The following is a 14,871-nucleotide window of genomic DNA, read 5'->3' as shown; positions in this document are numbered from 1 at the left end:
AAGAAAATAGATATGAGAGAGAGAGGGAGGGAGGCAGATCCCATACACCTTCCTCCCCCTATTTTCCACACAACAACAACCCTGTGAGGTGGGCTAGGCTGGATTGAGAAATTTTAGCTGTAATTTGAGGACTAAAGCTGATGAGAGAAATATTGTTTCTGACCAGTGAAACACTGATTAAAATTTACCAGAACGTAATAAGAATATTTGTTCTTCAAAATATTAACCGTTAGTATTCTGAGATCGTTCCAATATTCCATACTCGTTTTCATTAGAGACACTTTGTCGCATTATATTATCACCTTTTGTCACGAACAAAGCCGGAGGTCACTTTTGTTTTCCATTCCTTTGAGGTATTTGCCCCTTTTTTAATTTCTCCTGTTCTTCCCTTCTCCGTTTTCCTCCTTCTGTTAGTTTGCATTTCCATCTTTGGTCCGGAAACGTAACAAGGATATTTCTATTTTTTTTATTGAAAAGTTTTACAGTACATTTTTAAAATACAAAACCCCTCCCCTCCCCCTCCCCTCTCCCCAACCCTCCCCCACTCTCCCCTCCCCTCCCCCTCCCCGACTTCCCAGAGCTAAATACAGGGTATAAAAATACAAACATAATCTAAAATATGCAAACAACAATAAGATATTAAATTCTGTCGCACTTTAACTCTTAATAAAATAACTACAAGCTAATTATGCATCATATAAATCCGCTACTTATTCAAATGCCAAGTGAAACTTTTTAGTCCCATATTTATTCTGAATATATTCGATCCACCTTCTCCATTCCACAATATATCTTTGTTGCAATTGTTCTTTCAAATACGCTGAGATCTTTGCCATTTCCGCCAGGTTGGAAACTTTTAAAGTCCACTCTTCTATAGTCAGCAGTTCTTCCTTCTTGCAATATTGCGCTACTAAAAGTCTCGCTGCCATAATTAAATTCAACATCAACTTAGTGTCCACAACAGTAGTATCTGTAATAATACCCATTAAAAACAATTGCGGAAAAATAGAAAAATAAAAATAGAAAATAGAAATAGGATATTTCTATTTTTAAAAGAGAAAGAGAGAGAGAGAGAGAGAGAAATTGTAGCCGCACTTGAACAAAAACCACTTCGAGTTATGTGTTTCAGATTCCCGAAAACAGCTGGGACATTCAGAGATCTGGAGCATCCTCAATATTTATTTTTTTTTTTAAAAAAAAAGCTTGGGCCTCCTTCAGATGACCTGGGTGAAAGAATGAGGCACTTCACTTAGCAAAAACATACAGGAAACCCTGGAAAGAAAGAGAAGTTAAGAAAGAAACTTAAAGGGACTTACTTAATTCCCTCGGTTGTAAGACAGATGGAAAAACCTGTCTGGTTTTTCAAGATTCTGAAACTTCAAACTACACCAGTGTTTTTAAGTTGGAGATTGATTAGCCACAAGAGGTTAACTGAGGCATATCCAGGGGATAATGGAATTTCTTGCAATTGGTTGTTTTTGTGTGTGTGAGTGGGGGGGGGGGTCCTTGATGCTTGCTGAGCTGGGTGGTTTTCTTGCAGGTGTTTCTTCACCCAACTAGGGAACCTCATCGGTGCTAGAACGGAGTGGGGTTTGTGGGGGGGGAAGAGGAGGAGGAGGAAGAAGAGGAGGAGGAGGAGGACGACGACGACGACTGTGGGGTTCTTGGTTCTCTCTGAGCTTGGTGGTTTTCTTGCAGGAGTTTTATGACCCAACTAGGGAACATCATCAGTGATAAGAAGGAGTAGGGTTTGTCAGAAGGAGGAGGAGGAGGAGGAGGAGGAGGAGGAGGAGGAGGAGGAGGAGGAGGACTGTGGGGTCCTTGGTTCTCTCTGAGCTGGGTGTTTCCTTGCAGACATTTCGTGACCCAACTAGGTAACATCATCAGTGCTAGAAGGGAGTGGGTTTTGTGGGGGAGGGTGTTAAGGAATTTGTTGTGCAGAGATCTCCTTGTGCTACCAAAGAGTTGCAGAGACAAGGAAGGGTACTGAGAGCAGCAAGAGTCACACACAGGAGTACACTGAGTTGTAAAAGCAAAAAGTATTTTACTTTGAGGTAGTGTAAAAACAAAAATGCACAGTCAAAAATAAACAGTCCAAGTCATACACAATAGCAACAGTCCAAGGAGTAATCCAAACTACAAAGTCTTCTTACCGGTCCAGAGGTCAATACACAGTTCAGGTTTACAACAGTAGTAAACCAACAGCAGAGCAAAAACAGTAATAGTAGAGATCAGTGAATTCAGAGAGAGAGAGAAGCTACGTTACTAGCTTCCTCTTATGGCCATGAGAACACTTACACACCCATTGGCCAATTAACTTCTTAAAGACATAGCATTGTGGTTAATATATTTTCAACCCAACATTGTAGGCTAACACCATATGCCTAACAGAGGGGAAGAGGAGGAGGAGGAGGAAGAGGAGGAGGACTGTGGGGTCCTTGGTTGTCTCTGAGCTGGGTGTTTTTCTTGCAGACATTTCAGGACCCAACTAGGTAACAACATCAGTGCTAGAAGGGCATGGGATTTGTGGGGAGGAGGAGGAGGGAGGAAGAGAAGGAGAAGGAGAAGGAGGAAGAAGAGGAGGAGAATTTTGAGGCCCTTGATGCCCTCTGAGCTTGGTTGTTTCCTTTCAGGCATTTCAGGACCCAACTAGGTAACATCATCAGTTCTAGAAGGGCATGGGATTTGTGGGGAGGAGGAGGAGGAGGAGGAGGAGGAGGAGGAGGAGGAGGAGGAGGAGGAGGAGCTGTTCTTTTCACGGTATCTTCTCTCACCAGGGCTGATCCTACGGCGGTGCCTGCTGGATGAAGACGGCATCGCCTATTGGACGCTTCCGACGTATGTCAAGTGTGTCTCCATAGACTACAGGAATATCCAGATGATGGTGAGTGGGATTTGTTCTCCCAAGCTTCTTCACTTCTGAACTGAAGAGAATGGCAAAACCTGAAGAAGCTCCTTGGATGAGAAGTGAAATGTCTTCAAGGAAAAACCAAGAAAGTCCAGTTGCCTTAAAAAAAAAAAGCACCTTTAGGAGAATCACAACCTGGATGATTGAGAATCTTCACAGACATTTAGTTGACCCAATTCTTGTCAACTAATATAGGCTTGAATAAATCTTGTGTGCTTCTCTTGCTTGGAGAAGTTTCCTTACCAAACTGAGGATGTTACCTAATTTACTGATTTACTAATGAAACCAGCCAACAACTAAGCTCAGAGAGAACCAAGGTCCCTACAGTTCAAACCTGAGTTACAAATATTATCTTCCATTGTTTTTAGTTCATGGCCACAGCAGTTGTGATCTTGGTCAACGTCAGGATCATCTAATTCATATCTTCTTCAATCTTCCCGTAGGAAATTGGGAATGAAAAACAAACACACATAATACAAACCTTTTAGTCTTCCAGTCCAACCACTTGCTCAAGCAGGAGGCCCTGTAGAGCAGGGGTAGGCAACCTTGGCTCTTTTATGACTCGTGGACTTCAACTCCTAGCTCAGAAATTCTGGGAGTTGAAGTCCACGAGCCTTAAAAGAACCAAGGTTGCCTACCCCTGCTCTAGAGTATCATTGCAGACAAATGGTTTTCCAATCTCTTCTTAAAAACCTCCAGTGTTGGAGTACCCACAACTTCTGGAGGCTAACTTTTCCACTGATTAATTGATATGGGCTTATAGAATAACAGAATAACAGAGGTGGAAGGGACCTTGGAGGTCTTCTAGTCCAGCCCTCTGCTCAAGCAGGAGACCCTACACTATGCCAGACAAATGGTTGTCCAATCTCTTCTTAAAAAACTTCCAGTGTTGGAGGATCCACAACTTCTGGTAGCAGGTTGTTCCACTGATTAATTGTTCTCATTGTCAGGAAGTTTCTCCTTAGTTCTAGGTTGCTTCTCTCCTTGGTTAGTTTCCATCTGTTGCTTCTTGTCCTACCTTCAGGTGCTTTGGAGAATAGCTTGACCACCTGTTTTCTATGACAGTCCTTCAAATATTGGAAGACTTCTATCGTGTCACCCCTAGTCCTTTTCTTCATTAAACTAGATATTCCCAGTTCCAGAAACCGTTCCTTTATATATTTTACCTCCAGCTCCCTAATCATCTTCGTCGCTCTTCTCTGCACTCTTTCTAGAGTCCCAACATCTTTTTTCCATCATTCTGAAATCATCAGACTAGCCCACTCAAACTCTAAATCTCATTCATTTTGGTTCCGAGGATCTTGTCTGGCCACCTTGAGTGATCCAGAAATCTTGATTTTAAAAATAGATGGTCATTTGGGCTTGTAGCACGAGCCCATTTTCTCCTTGTCTTTTCTAGAGGAATTCCAGAAGCTGGTTCCCATGGGTGAGCTGTAGATCTTATCTCCCTTCGGAGAAGCTTTTAATGACCTAGATCAGGGCTTTTCAACTAGTGGTATGGGTACCACCTGTGGTACATTGGCACCTGGCAGGCGGTACGCAACCATCCTAGAAAAGTGGTAGCGGAGGAGGCGAATGAGCTGAACTGGTGGCAGCACCACACAAGCCTGAGCGAGAGACGGCTGGAGCTGCAGGGCTGTCAGGGCTCAGCGTAAGTGCCAGGATCAGTGCCAGGATCCAGCTAGAGCTCGGCGCTGATCCCGGAGCTTCTGTCCCCAGAAGCAGCGCCAATCAGCTGGAATGTTGTAGCATCTCCAGGGTCTTGTGATTTACATTCAGATGCTTGGTAACTGATTCATATTTATGACGGTCACAGAGTCCCAGGGTCATGTGAAGTGACCAAAACCTGCTGCAACCACCCAGCAGAGGGGGGGAATAAAAACCAAACACCTCCCACCCCACCCCAGTTACCAATCCTCAACAGAAATGCTCACAACAATGAAAACCTCGGGCAGGAGGAAGAGCGCCCCCGGGCGGGCAGGCAGGTGTCTTGCTCAGCTGTGGCTTGGGGGGCACTTTTTTCAGTACCATTGTAACTTCGAACAGTCACTAATCAAACTGTTGTAAGTCGAGAACTACCTGTACTTCATCATTTTTGGGGGGGTGGGCCATCAAGTTTTTGACACCTTGCTAGGCGACTGGTGGTACTCGGATGTTGCCGTATTCTAAAAGTGGTACAATGGGTGAAAAAGTTGAGAAGGCCTGACCTAGATTACACAGAGTCTTTGAAACAATTATATTATATTTTGGTTGGTGGGCTTAGAGGCTTCTTTAATAGCTCTGTGCTGTGGTGAGAAACACGATATGGGTTTCTTTAAAAAAAAAGTGGGTGGGAGGAAATATCATGAAATAACATTGGTTCTGTTTTTGACTTGCCAGACCAGGGACCATCTCTCGAAAGCCCAACGGGGGCTAGCTGGAGAAGGGGTCTCAGACGTCTTGCAAAACCTGGTGGAGATCTCTCAGGATGGAACCAGCTACAGTGGGGACCTTTTGTCGACCTTTGATGTACTCAGGAACATGACGGAGATATTCCGCAGGGCGTATTACAATCCGACTTCGAACGACGTACAGGTGAGTTGACAAACGGGAATCCCACGGGTTAGTTGGCGTGAGGGTAAAGGTCTAAATGCTTCCATTTTTATTTTTTTTAAAATAGTAATAATAATAATAATAAATCGGAGAGTTCTGCATTTAGTCTTGATTCCAGAGCAGCGTTCGTCAACCTTGACAACTTGAAAATGTGTGGACTCCCAATTCCCAGAATTCCTCAGCCAGCATGGCTGGATGAGGCATTCTGGGAATTGAAGTCCAAGCGTTTTAAAGTTTTGTCCAAGTAGACAAATACTTGAAGCAGGAGGAGTGAGCTTAAATGGACTCCAGAAGATGGTAGAGGACAGGAAGGCCTGGAGGAACATTGTCCATGGGGTCGCGATGGGTCGGACACGACTTTGCAGCTAACAACAACAAAGACAAATACTGCTCCAGAATGATTCCAATGGAGCTCTTTCGTAGTTTTTTTTTTCCACACGGTGAGAAGTCGCACGTACAATCGACAGACGCAGAGACAGGCGTGACAGCATAAGGCATTCACCACTTTGAGGAAAGCTTTCAGTCCAGCATATAACCCCTGGAAGCAAAGATATTTAGGAAGACACGGCAGCATTTGATGAGGCTCTAGCTGATCAGCCCTGAAACATCAGCAATCAGCCAGCCGCCGGTCTTAAACAGGACGGATAACAAGAGATTAGAGCATCAGTAAACAAATAGCAAAGAGGGTTATTGATTGGGGAAGGTGCTCACCCAGGCAGTCAATTCCCGTTAATGCCTTGATCAGTAGATGTTTCACTGGTACAAACACCCCTGATAAAATCTCATCTTCAGAAAGCGATCAGTGACAAATTGACAAGCATGGTAGGAATGGATTTATATGAGCTTAAGAGTTTTTGCTCTCTTACAAAATAACCAGGAATTATAGCCATCTTTCTTTAGAATGCTTAGTAGAGTAGAGTAGGGTAGGGTAGGGTAGGCTAGGGTAGAGTAGAGTAGAGTAGAGTAGAGTAGAGTAGGGTGGGGTGGGGTGGGGTAGGGTAGGGTAGAGTAGAGTAGAGTAGAGTAGAATAGAGTAAGGTGGGGTGGGGTAGGGTAGGGTAGGGTAGGGTAGGGTAGGGTAGGGTAGGGTAGGGTAGGGTAGAGTAGAGTAGGGTAGGGTAGGGTAGGGCAGAACAAAATGCAGAATAGAATAGAATAGAATAGAATAGAATAGAATAGAATAGAATAGAATAGAATAGAATAGAATAGAATAGAATAGAATAGAATAGAACAGAACAGAACAGAACAGAACAGAACAGAACAGAATAGAATAGAATAGAATAGAATAGAATAGAATAGAATAGAATAGAATAGAATAGAATAGAATAGAATAGAATAGAATAGAATTCTTTATTGGCCAAATGTGGTTGGACACACATCGAATTTGTCTCTGGTGCTGAAATCCTTAGTGGACATTCAAGCAACAAAGTAAGATAATCCTAAAATACCAATAGGAGAACACAATAGTAAAGATGAGTAGTGATTCAGTAATTACAGTAGTAATGAGAAGTAATTAAAAAAAGGAGGTAAAGGAGTCCTTGTGGATTTTACTCCACTAGCCATTACTGACTATAGGGTGTGTGAGTGCTTGTGTGTGTGCTCAACTCCATTTCAAGGCCATTGAGCCGGTGCTATCCAAAGACATTTCTGCACACATGTGGCCAGCATGGCACCATGGAGCGCTATTACAGCCCTACTACATGAGTATATATCCTTAGGCATAAGACAGTGCTGTGGGAATTAGGTGTTCAGCAGAGAGATGGCAAGATGGAAGAAAAAATGTCTTTGTGTCTAGTTGTTTGGGCATGCCAAATTATAATAATATTATGAATTATCAATTCATAAATAATTCAATTCATCATAAGAGTGGAGGGACATTTTTGCCTCCATTCTTAGCAGGTCACTCCATTGCCCTGTTCCCCCCCCCCCTTCCTCCAAGTAAAATTGAACTGAATTGAATTGAATATTTTATCTGGCCAAGCAATATTAGACACTCAAGGAATTTGAGTGTCTAATCGGATACTGACGGACTCACAGTACACGCAAAGTATCATCATATCATCATCATCATCATCATGTCCTCACCACAGTAAAAGGGCGAGTAAAGAAGATAATAAGAAGGACAAATCGTATTACTACAGCTGTAGCTACTCTGGTTAATATACCCTTTAGGCAGGTCTGAGAGAACTAAGTGTTCCGCAGAGTGATGGCAGTAGGGGGAAAAAAAACCTGTCCCTCTATCTCAGGGGTCTTCAAACGTGGCCCTTTCATGACTTGTGGACTTCAACTCCCAGAATTCCTCAGCCAGCATGCCTGGCTGAGGAATTCTGGGAGTTGCAGTCCACAAGTCATAAAAGGGCCACGTTCGAAGACCCCCTGCTCTATCTAGTTGTTTTGGCATGCAATGCCCTATAGCGCCATCTTGAGGGGAGATGTTCAAACAGCGTATGTCCATCACCATGTGAGCGGTCTGTAGATATATATTTTTTTTTCCAGCCCTGCTTCTGGCCCTCAGAATATACAGGTCCTCAATTTGAAGGCAGGCTGGTTGCAATTCTTCTTTCTGCAATCTTGACTATCTGTTGAAGTCTGTACCTGTCCTGTTGCGTTGCTGTACCAAACCAGACAGTTACAGGAGATGATAGTCATGGTGGGGATGGGTGGTCAAGATGGTGGTACCTTCAACCACCTGGGGATGACTCTTGATGCAGTTTCAGCTCAGCTCTAAAGCTCGGGAGGCTGAAATCACTGATGTCCTGGCTTGAAAATAATCTTGGGATGTGTAGCTCTTCATACTTGAGCTTTCAGTAGGATAATCCATTACTCAGGAGGTGAATTTCCAAGATCAAATGCTGCCTAGGTATATTTACACACTAGTCCACCCAACTTGAAGATGGGTGGACTTCAACTCCCAGAATTCCCCAGCTTGCTATGCCGGCTGGGGAATTCTGGGAGCTGAAGTCCACCTACATTCATGTTGCCAAAGTTGAGAAATGTTGGTGTACTGCTTCTCAAAACCCATGCTGAAGGTATTGCCGGGAAGAAAGACTCAGAGGAATGAATTCTTCATACCTTTTTAGAAGTTCATAGAAATCAATGGACTCCAGAAGATGGTAGAGGACAGGAAGGCCTGGAGGAAGATTGTCCATAGGGTCGCGATGGGTCGGACACGACTTCGCAACTAACAACAACAACAAGAAATCAATTCTTCGTACCTTCATCCTTTCTTGGCCTGTCTCCATAATTGCTAGCTTAGATGGAATGGAAGATCAGGTCCACCAATGGACGAATCACTTCTGGTTGGATACGTTGGCAGACCTGAGAAATGTCCTTGAAATGTCCACACAACTGTCCTTGAAATGTCCCTCAATCCTGTGTGTGTGTGTGTGTGTGGAAACCATGACCACATGCCTTAAAAATCTAAAGAGATGGAGATGGAGACCCTTTTTTCTGGCTTCTTCATCGTTATCTAATGAATGGCTCTGAAAGAAAGGTCTTCTTCTGCTTCTCCACTTGAGGATGGGGAGGATTAGAATGGAATGTTCAAAGAATGTGTCAACAACAGTGTGTCAGTTTCAGGGATGAATGCATTGGCTTTCTGATTTTTTTTTCTTCTTCTCAGAACTTCGTCCAGGTAATTAGCAACATCCTGACCGAAGACAACAGAGACAAGTGGGAAGAAGCTCAGCTGGTATGTGAATCTTTCAACTTTCCATCATAATCTTCTAGAAATTGCTTGGAGGGGAAAAAAACTGCAATTTTCTCAGAGTTGACTTATGACCGTTTGCTTCATGGTCATAAGTTGAGGACTACCTGCATAATAAGCTATAAAACAACATTTGCTTAGCGACTGTTGGAAGCTTTGACGGATACACCTGAGGGGTATTTACAACCCAGATTTGAAGTTCTGTGATTGAGCAATCCCACCACGATCATGTGACCACATTAACGATTAGGGTCTAAGGGACTAGAACTCAAACTCTCCCTATGGTTGGCTCAAAACCATCCAGCCAGTTTTCAGATCTAAATCAGGACTAGAACTCACTGTCTCCTGGTGATTGACCCAAAGTCACGCAGCCAGTTTTCTTGTCTAAATCAGGACTAGAATTCACAGTCTCCTGGTGATTGGCCCAAAGTGCCCCAGACAGTTTTCAGGTCTAAAATGGGACTAGAACTTACTGTCTCCTGGTGACTGGCCCAAAGTCATGCAGCCAGTTTTCATGTCTAAATCAGTACTAGAACTCACTGTCTCCTGGTGATTGACCCAAGGTCCCCCAGCCAGCTTTCATGCCTAAAGTGGAACTGGAACTCACTGTCTCCTGATTTCTGTGCTAGGACTTTCCTCACTACATCAAACTGGCTTTGTGCTGCTAAGAGACACTAAGAAAAATAAAATAAAATAAAATAAAATAAAATAAAATAAAATAAAATAAAATAAAATAAAATAAAATAAAATAAAATAAAATAAATAAAATAAAATAATAAATAAAATAAAATAATAATAAAATAAAATAAAATAAAATAATAATAATAAAATAAAATAAAATAAATAATAAAATAAAATAAAATAAAATAATAAAATAATAAAATAATAAAATAAAATAAAATAAATAAAATAAAATAAAATAAAATAAAATAATAAAATAAAATAAAATAAAATAAAATAAAATAAAATAAAATAAAATAAAATAATAAAATAAAATAATAAAATAATAAAATAAATAAAATAAAATAAAATAAAATAAAATAAAATAAAATAATAAAATAAAATAAATAAAATAAATAAAATAAAATAAAATAAAATAAAATAATAAAGAAAAGAAAAGAAAAGAAAAGAAAAGAAAAGAATAAAATAAAATAAAATAAAAGCTTTTTTGCAAAAAATGTTTGCTCCGCTTCCTTTCGGATGTAAGAGGAGAAAAAGCAACAACCCACACGTAGAAAAAAAAGTGCTGCCTTTTGAAAAGCCAAATGTGTCGACAAGAAGACAAAGGAACGCTCGGAAGCTTAGTTCAATATTATCAAAGGTACCTTGATGGCACAGCGACAAATCTTTCTTAGCAGATTTTTCAAACAAAACTCTGAGACGCGGGACCCAAGGAAGAAGCTGTCTAATCCCATTTTTTCTTCAAGGAAACGTTTTTGTCTGGCCCACAGTGGGATTTTTCCACCTGCATTGTCCTCTAGGGCAGACATGTCAAACACAAGGCTCGGGGGCCGGATCCAGTGAGGGAACGGCCCCCACTGCCTTGGTCCTGGCCCAGAGACCCTCCTTCTGCCAGAGACCCTCAGATCTGCCCCACTCCTGCCCAGGCCCCCATAGGCACCCTTGATGCCAACGATGTAGAGCTGGCCACGCCCACCCAATAGGCCATATGCACTCTAGCCACGCCCACCCAGTAGGCCACGCCCACCCTGGCCATACCCACCCGGCCCCCTGAGGGCAACCGCAATGCCAATGCGGCCCTCAATGAAATTGAGTTTGACACCCCTGCTCTAGGGTAAAGACGTGGGAATCAGCCAAGATAAAATCCTCAACATGTTTAATCAAATCAGCGGAAGCTCCCCTCAGCCAACAGTTCTGTGTAATGGAGCTGGGTGGAAAACGGGTTAATTCCGTATCTACAAAAGAGCTTTTACACGAGGCAACTGGACTTTCTTGTTTTTCTTGGAAGACCTTTCGCTTCTCCTCCAAGAAGCTTCTTCAGCTCTGACCGGATAGCAGGGAACGGAAGGATTTATGCTCCTTGCAGACAGCTGGTCATTGTTGTGATTCAGGGTCAGCCTGTGGGTTCGGCAGTTGGGTCGGACGACTCAGAGGAGGAGGAGGGGGGTGTTGAAGACCTTGCTGAGGGGGTTGAAGATCTTGCTGATGAGAGCCCTCAGCCAGGCCCCTCCCACTTGGTCACCACGGAGACCCAGCTGTGTGAGCCTGACAGCGTGGATGAAGATGACCCACAGCTGGCCCTGTTCAAGGATGCCCGACGCAGGAGGCAGTCAATTAGGAGTAAACAGAGGAAGGCAATGGGGCTCCTCGGAAGGAGGCAGAGAGAAGCCACGCCCTGAACTCTATATAAGGGTAATGTGTGGGGAGGGCTGGTTTGCTGAAGGCAACCGCTCGGATAGTTCCTGTTTCTTAAAGCTCCTGTTTCTTGGTTTGTCTTGTTCCGTTTGTTTTTGTTGCAATAAATTTGGCAGGCGTAATTCCAGCCTCTTGCCTTCTTGTAAAAGGGGTTGTCCCTGCCTTTTCTGCAGGGCCGGTAGCAGGCTGGTACAGAACAGTCATTTGCGTCCTTTTGGAGGGTCATTGAGGCCCCTTGGAGGTTTATCTCTGCCCTCAGTGTCACCTGAATGGTGCAAATGGGCGTGGAGCTTTCTTAGAACTGTTGAAAGGACAAGATTTGTCAGTCCATCTGCGTTGAAGAGATGAAGGCCAATTTTGTGAAGACAGCAAAGTCAACTTTTTGGACATTGAGGACCGCTGGTTTGAAAGAGGGGTCAAAGAGGCCACCTAGGTCAAAACGGAACAGCCCTCCCTCAACAGAGGGGGAAGGATACAACATCATCCATCTCCAGTCTACCACACAGTCCTTTCAGCAGTTCCGAGAAGGCTCCACACCCATTTGTGCCACTCAGGTGACCCTGACGACACAGATAAAACCTCCATGTGGCCTCAAGGACTCCCTAAAAGAAGGCAAATGACCAGCTGTCTGCAAGGAGTATAAATCTTCCCAATCCCTCCAGAGCTGAAGAAACCTCTAGGACAAGAAGCGAAATGTCTTCAAAGAAAAACGAAGAAAGTCCAGTTCCCTCTTGAAAAAAAGCACCTTTGGGACAATTCCATTTAATTATTTATTTTTAATTAATTAATTTTTTTTGTTATTCACATGTCATTTTTGCCCTTCTTTTTACATCCTCTATTTAATGAATCCATTCCACCGTTTCTTCAACAACAGTGTAACACTTATCTCGCCGTGAGTTGTCCTGCAGTGAGTTGGCTGCGGTGAGTTGTCCTAGACCCCTTTTGCAAAGTCAAGAGGTAGGTAGAGGCAGCCACCAAAACTTTGGAACTGGGTTGTAAGTACCCCTGGGGAAGTCCGTCATAACTTCGAAGCAACCAGTCGTAAATTGAGAACTACCTGTACAAGGAAAACCCTAGTAAGACCACACCTGGAATACTGCAGCCAGTTTTGGTCACCATACCACAAAAAAGAGGTTGAGAGTTTGGGGGGGGGGGAAAAATCAGAGAAGAGCAACTAAGATGATCCAAGACCTGGAGACTAAAACATACAAAGTACGGCTGCAGGACTTGGGTTTGGCTAGTCTAAAGAAAAGAAGAAACAGGAGAGACATGAATGCAGTCTTCCAGTATCTGAGGGGCTGCCACAAAGATGAGGTGGGTTACATTATTCTCCAAAGCACCAGAGGACAGGATGAGAAACAATGGTTGGAAACTGACCAATGAGAGAAGCAACCTGGAATTAAGGAGAAACTTCCTGACAGTGAGGACAATCAATCAGTGGAACAGCTTGCCCCCAGAGGTTGTGGATTCTCCATCACTGGAGATTTTAAAGAAGAGACTGGACAATCGCTTGTCTGGAATGACATATGGTCCCATGCTTGAGCAGGGGGCTGGACTAGAAGACCTCCAAGGTCCCTTCCAGCTTCTATTCTGGTTGGTTAACCAAGAAGAGGAGCGACCTGGAATTAAGGAGAAACTTCCTAACAGTGAGGACAGTTAACCTTTGGAACAGCTTGACTTCAGTCGTTGTGGGTGCTCCATCGCTGGAGATTTTTAAGAAGTGACTAGAAAATCACTTGTCTGAAATGGTATAGGGTCTCCTGCTTGAGCAGTGGGTTGGACTAGAAGACCTCCAAGGTCCCTTCCAGCTCCATTCTCATTGATCTTCCAGAGGAAATTATACAACCATCTTTATTTCCCTGAGTTTTCCTAGTCCGTGAGTGGATATCCACTTTGGTCTCCCTGTGGTGGTCTAGCTGTATGTACAGGTAGTCCTCAACTTATGACCAGAACTGAGTCCAAAATTTTCATGGCTAAGCAAGACGGTTGTTGAGAGAGTTTTATCCCATTGTTACAATCTTTCTTGCCAAAGTTGTTGAATGGATCACTGCAGTTGTTCAGTTAGTAACACGGTTCTTAAGTGAATCTGGCTTCCCTACTGACAGAGGGTGGCAAAAGGTGACCCCACGACACTCCCAATTGTCACAAACACACACCCGTTGCCAAGCATCCAAATTCTGATCACATGAGTACAGAGATGTTGCAACAACAGTCGTTAAGTGTGAAAAATGGTCCGTGCCATTGTAACTTTGAACAGTCACTAAATGAGTGGTTGTAAGTTGAGGACTCCCTGGTAAGCAAAACAGTTGTTCAGTGAGTTTAACCCCATTTTACGACCTTCCTTGCCACAGTTGTTAAGTGAAGCACTGCAGTTGTTCAGTTAGTAACACGGTTGTTAAGTGAATCAGGCGTCCCCATTGACTCTGCTTGTCAGAAGGTAGCAAAAAGGGGGTCGTATGACACCCCCGGGACACTGCGATAGTCATAAGTACATGCCAGTTTCAAAGTGTCTGAATTTTGATCACATGACCATGGGGATGCTGTGATGTTCATTAAGTGGGAAAAACAGTCCTAAGTTACTTTTTCCTTTTATCTATATCTATATCTATAATCTATATATCTATCTATATCTATCTATCTATCTATCTATCTATCTATCTATCTATCTATCTATCTATCTATCTATCTATCTCCATATCCATATCCATATAACTATGTCTGTATATTTATCTATATCTATATCTATATCTATATCTATATCTATATCTATATCTATATCTATATCTATATCTATATCTATATCTATATCTATATCTATATCTATATCTATATCTATATCTATATATCTATATCCATATATCTATATTTATATCCATATCCATATCCATATATCTATATTTATATCTATATCTCTATATCCATATCAATATATTTATATCTATATCTATACATTTATATCCATATCCATATATCTATATCTATATCTATATAACTTTATCTATATCCATATCCATATATCTATATTTATATCCATATCCATATCCATATCTCTATATCTATATTTCTATATATCTCTATATCCATATCAATATATCTTTATCTATATCTGTACATTTATATCCATATCCATATATCTATATCTATATATCTATATATCCATATCCATATATTTATATATCTATATTCATTTATCTATATCTATATCTATCTCTCTATACACAACAATCAATAATAGTCAGTTTCTATCATATTGTACTTTACATAACAGATTTCCTTGATTTTCTCTTCT

At 42.1% G+C, this 14,871-nt stretch overlaps 1 protein-coding gene across 1 annotated transcript in view; it reads left to right on the top strand.

Annotated features, from left to right (window-relative positions):
* The window catches only part of ADGRB1 (adhesion G protein-coupled receptor B1), a gene marked incomplete at its 5' end in the record, with an annotated part of 259,043 nt that overhangs the window by 114,441 nt on the left and 129,731 nt on the right, over positions 1-14,871 (top strand). The window contains 3 exons of the mRNA XM_083379962.1: positions 2,673-2,884; positions 5,288-5,482; positions 9,123-9,191. Of these exons, the coding sequence (XP_083236088.1) occupies positions 2,673-2,884; positions 5,288-5,482; positions 9,123-9,191 (476 nt within the window). The remainder of the gene's footprint in view (positions 1-2,672; positions 2,885-5,287; positions 5,483-9,122; positions 9,192-14,871) is intronic.

Source organism: Vipera ursinii, assembly GCF_947247035.1.
Source record: "Vipera ursinii genome assembly, contig: SUPER_3_unloc_1, whole genome shotgun sequence".
Lineage (NCBI taxonomy): Eukaryota > Metazoa > Chordata > Lepidosauria > Squamata > Viperidae > Vipera > Vipera ursinii.
This window is presented reverse-complemented; position numbering and strand designations above follow the sequence as displayed.